At 38.4% G+C, this 4,659-nt stretch overlaps 1 protein-coding gene across 1 annotated transcript in view; it reads right to left on the bottom strand.

Annotated features, from left to right (window-relative positions):
* Nucleotides 1–590: 590 nt before the first annotated feature.
* Nucleotides 591–4,659, bottom strand: part of LOC144974409 (metabotropic glutamate receptor 8-like) — a 28,369-nt gene continuing 24,300 nt past the window's right edge. Inside the window, exons 3-4 of the mRNA XM_078917266.1 lie at nucleotides 4,003–4,659; nucleotides 591–1,372 (exon numbers count right to left, since the gene is read on the bottom strand). The exon at nucleotides 4,003–4,659 is cut by the window's right edge and continues 1,064 nt beyond it. Of these exons, the coding sequence (XP_078773392.1) occupies nucleotides 698–1,372; nucleotides 4,003–4,659 (1,332 nt within the window). The 3' untranslated portion in view covers nucleotides 591–697. The remainder of the gene's footprint in view (nucleotides 1,373–4,002) is intronic.

Here is a 4,659-nt window from a genome sequence, read left to right as displayed (position 1 = left end):
TGTTTTGTTGATAAACAGGGAACCCGAAACGTTCATTTGATCTGTTCTTGTAATAAAATCAAAGCTTATATTCAACGTCATATTATTTATTTCTTCGAGCTTCCAACAGCAACATTTACATGGTTGGATATAAAGCGTTGTCACCATTTATTGAGCATTGAGTTCACAATTATTCAATGGCTCTCTGTTACGGAGTTGGACATATTTTTTTCAGTTGGGTTCATCCCTGAGATACATTAAGCCATAGCGCAACACATTGTATTAATATTTTTAAAAATCAAGAGCGTATATATATATATATATATAATATATATATATATATTATATATATATATATATATATATATATATATATATATATGCACTGACCGTCCTCAAAGCGCTTTACAGGCCTACAGAGACACTTAACATGTAAGACAAGAGATGACGCCTGTTAGACGATAATACATTTTTTTCTGACAGAGACAACGCTGTTAACGTCCTGGTATTCATTTTACACTTTAGTATGACAAGAGAATGTGAATAAAGATCATTTTCAATGGCTCAACTATGCGCCGCGCATAACGAGACTCAAACCCTGGACCCTCCGGTCTGAAGGCGAGAAGCATTCTACTAGATCACCTAGCTGCACAGAAAAATTAAGGAGTTTGGCACCAAAGCCGAAGCATACAAATCTTGCCTTGAAGAAATAATCGTCTCAAGTTTCAGAGGTTGAAGGGGCTACGGCATTGCTTCTTCCCAACACACTCCTAGGAGGACTAGCTGGTTGTCGAATCCTATCATTAGATTGGTTATTTTCATTATAGCTGTCGTTGTTATTGCCGTTATTGTTGCCATTGTTATTGTTTCCATTGTTGTTGTTGTAGTTGTTACTGTTGTTTAGGTGGTAGGTGGGGGGTTCGTGGTTTGGGTTGGGGTTGGGGTGCGAAGTCCTGAGAGTGGAGTTAATGGTAGTGACCGCTGGTTGGTGCCGCCCATCCGCATTGGGAACCAGGACTGCGTAGATCTTAGGCGCAAATAAAAAGATGACTGCTGTGTTGTGATTGAGTAGCAGAGACAGCGTGAGCAGGAGGCTTTGGACAGATTTGTACATTGCTGTGAAGTAAGCTGGCATGAAAGCAAGCCAGATCACTAAGGTGGTGGAGACGCACATCGAGACAAATCGGCTCTCGTTGAAGTTGTCGGGAAGGCCTCGTGTCTTGAAGGCGAGAACGGAGCACATGAAGATTAGCAGGAGGTTATACCCGAGAAATGAGGACAGCCCGCCAGTTGTGATCTGACAGCTAAGCTCGACGTATTTTTCGGTGCTGACGGGTTGACTTAAAATGGCTGTGGGGGTGGATACGATGAACACTGCCAAGCAAATCGCTATCTGTAATGAAAAGATAGAGTCAAAAATTGTATAATTCAGTTGGTGGAAGCACTATTGAAAGTTAATATATAATAATATAATAATAATATAATAATAATAATAATAATAATATAATAATAATAATAATAATAATAATAATAATAATATAATAATAATAATAATAATAATAAAATAAATGATCTTTTATATAGGGCAATATCCACTAAACGTGCTCAAAGCGCTTTACAAGGGGTCCCTGGCCGACAGCAACACTTAACATGCAGAACGAGACATGGGCCTGTTAGGCGATATGACAATGATATTTTCGGACGAAGACAACGCTGTTAACGGCCAGGTACTCATTTTACACATTTCCATGGTTTCAATATGCCTGGTGCGCTTACTTTATTTGATCACCTAGCAGGCATAAAGAACCATGCTGTTTTTTTTAATAAACACGAATAAACTGAGTGTGGTGATGTGCAAAAATGTGTGTGACGTTATCTACCAAAGAACTCGACGGTAGATCCAGTCTTGTCACCGGTTTGATCAGCAAACACATACAACTTTGTTCCAACTTTTTGACAAGTCGACACACGGCGTACTCTCGTACCACTTAAGCAGCAAACGGTTGCATGTCGTATTTCATAAGAGGATCAAATAATGCAATATGTGACCCTTCGTCTCAAAACCGTATTAAGTCGGGTTGGTTAAGAAGTTGAAAATTGAATTTATAGCCAGAAATATCAGACTTGTGTTGAGTTTGTATGTTTTATTGAGGAGAATGGATACCATATTTTAGGGTGCTAATGCCAACGATTTATATTTTTGACCAGTTCAACATTTAAGCATGTGGTTCATTCCGACATAATACCGTTTTGAGACGATGGGATTGCAATTCATTATATTAGATACAACTATGACTTTGAAATGAATATGTCTCTGATTTCTAGTTGATAATCTCTATCCTCAAAATGTTCCCACACTAGCATAACTATAATATAATTGGCATTCAAGTCATAAAAAAAACATTAACCCTCTCCTTACCAGCCATTTTCACGATTTTCCCCAAAACTTCACAACCAACTAACACAAAAATATATTTTTTATCACTCAAACACAATTGCAGTAAGTTCTTGTGATACATAATTTCTTCAGCAAAACATGGTCTACAACACACTGTTCATTTTATTTAAATTTTATGATGTACTAAAGAAATTTGAATAAGAAAAAAGTTGGTTGTAACGTAACAAATGTGACGATTTTCCTATGGGTGGTAAGGAGAGGGTTAAAGGATAGAGTATTGGTCACAGACACTTAGCTGATGACATATTTGCTGGTACTTATTTAAATTAGGGATGGGCACCAAATAATTTAGGACAATCTTACTTCAGTCTTTATTAGTTTCATGGACTTCGTTTTTGTTGTTGTTGTCGTTGTTTTTCATGATGATTCTCTTGCCGTTTTTATTGGGTCTTTTTATCTTTTTATTTTAGGTAAAAAAGGATCTTAGACAACAAAATCACAACTATATATCTAATAAATTGAAATTTGATTATTGCCTTCTCAGATACCGTCACTTAAGTATTCATTGAAGAATTGTGACCCTTCGCCTCAAAACTTTATTAAGTCGGGTTGGTCAAGATGTTGAAAATTGAATTTATAGCCAGAAATATCAGACTTGTGTTGAGTTAGTATGTTTTATTGAAGAGAATGGATACCATATTTTAGGGTGACAATGCCAACAATTTATATTTTTGACCAGTTTAACATTTACTTCGGCTTTTAAGCCTATGGTTCGTTCCGACACATACCGTTTTGAGACGATAGATCACAATTATTAATGATACATAAAATAAACGTTTCGTGTGAACAGGAATCGCTTATACAGCTTACGTGGGCACAGTGTTGGTAAAACAAATCATACCATGGGTTATAAAACACGACTGTGTCTGTAGAAGTGGCTCAAACCCAATGCCTCTTAAGCCACATACAATGCGGCTATGTGGTCTAGTGGTATGACACTCGCTTTCGGATCGGAAGGTCCTGGTTCGAGCCTCGCGCTCGGTACATAGTTGAGTCCTTGGAAAAGGCTCTTTACTCACATTCTCTCACCGTACTCATGTGTAAAATGAGTACCTGGCCGTTAACAGCGTTGTCTTTGTCCGAAAAATTGTAATATCGCCTAACAGGCGTCATATCTCGTCCTATATGTTAAATGTTGCTGTTGACCAGGGACCCCTTGTAAAGCGCTTTGAGCACATTTAGTGGATATTGCGCTATATAAAAGCTCAATTTTTTAATGCCTCTGCTCCCATATCTTGTCCTTAGTCAAAGTAACTATAATTATTTTGTTTCATAAGTTATGAGTCCAACTGATCAAGAAAGTAACACGTTACACCGGGGCAGCGTAGCTCAGTGGTACGGTCTTTGCTTAGTACCCGAAAGGTACCGAGTTCGATTACCCGCTGCGCTTTGTGGTCTTGAGCGTCACCTCACCTTGCCCTAGCTCAATTTGCGGCGCTGCACTGGGTTATTCCAGTCTTCCGTTGGAATAGACCCTAGAGACAAATTTCCCCTATGGGATGAATAAGGGAATTTTATTTATTTATTATTGTTTGTGTAGCTTAAAATTGTTTGTTTTTTCTTACCTGTATGAAAATCAAAATACTGGAAAACAATATCTGTGACTTTGGACTTGTGTATTTGGGTCTTCCATTTGTTTTTCCCGACTGAAAGATCCGATGGACACGAACTGCTTTGACAAACATAGGGGCGTACAAGGCGTTGAAACTGAGACAAAACAGAAAATAGCCAGTCTGACAAGTAACATCTGTTGGCTTATCCAAGAAAAATAGGATTGTTATGTAGCCAGTGGCAATTGCACACAGTTGTAAAAAGCTTAGTTCTCTACTTGATGCTTTGATAATTCGAACGTCTCTTTTGAGAATGTAAAAGGCAAAAAATGATAAGCTGATGATTAGGGACAGAATGGCGAGGATGCAGACTAATAAAGACATTGGAGATGTCCAAACAACGTAGTCCGGTTCAATAGGTAAGCATGCAGTGAGGTTTGAAGCCTGGCTTGGCCAGTAGAATTGGGGACATATTTGGCACTGTGTTCCTCCCTGGGTGATTATTTCATTCTTTCGACATTTCCTGCACTCCCAACAACAGGGTAGCTCTTTTTGGATAATGAATTCTCCAGGCTGACACGGCTTGCTGCAGACGGATTCAGGCCATGCTAGTCCAGGGGAGAACTCGATATGTTTCCAGGAAATGTTACGTACAAATGATGTTGTTTCGGT

Source organism: Berghia stephanieae, chromosome 6 (assembly GCF_034508935.2).
Source record: "Berghia stephanieae isolate SIO BIC M18660-M18661 chromosome 6, UCSD_Bste_1.3, whole genome shotgun sequence".
NCBI classification, from domain to species: Eukaryota; Metazoa; Mollusca; class Gastropoda; order Nudibranchia; family Aeolidiidae; genus Berghia; species Berghia stephanieae.
Note: the sequence above shows the minus strand (reverse complement) of the source record. Positions and strands in the feature narration are given on the sequence as shown.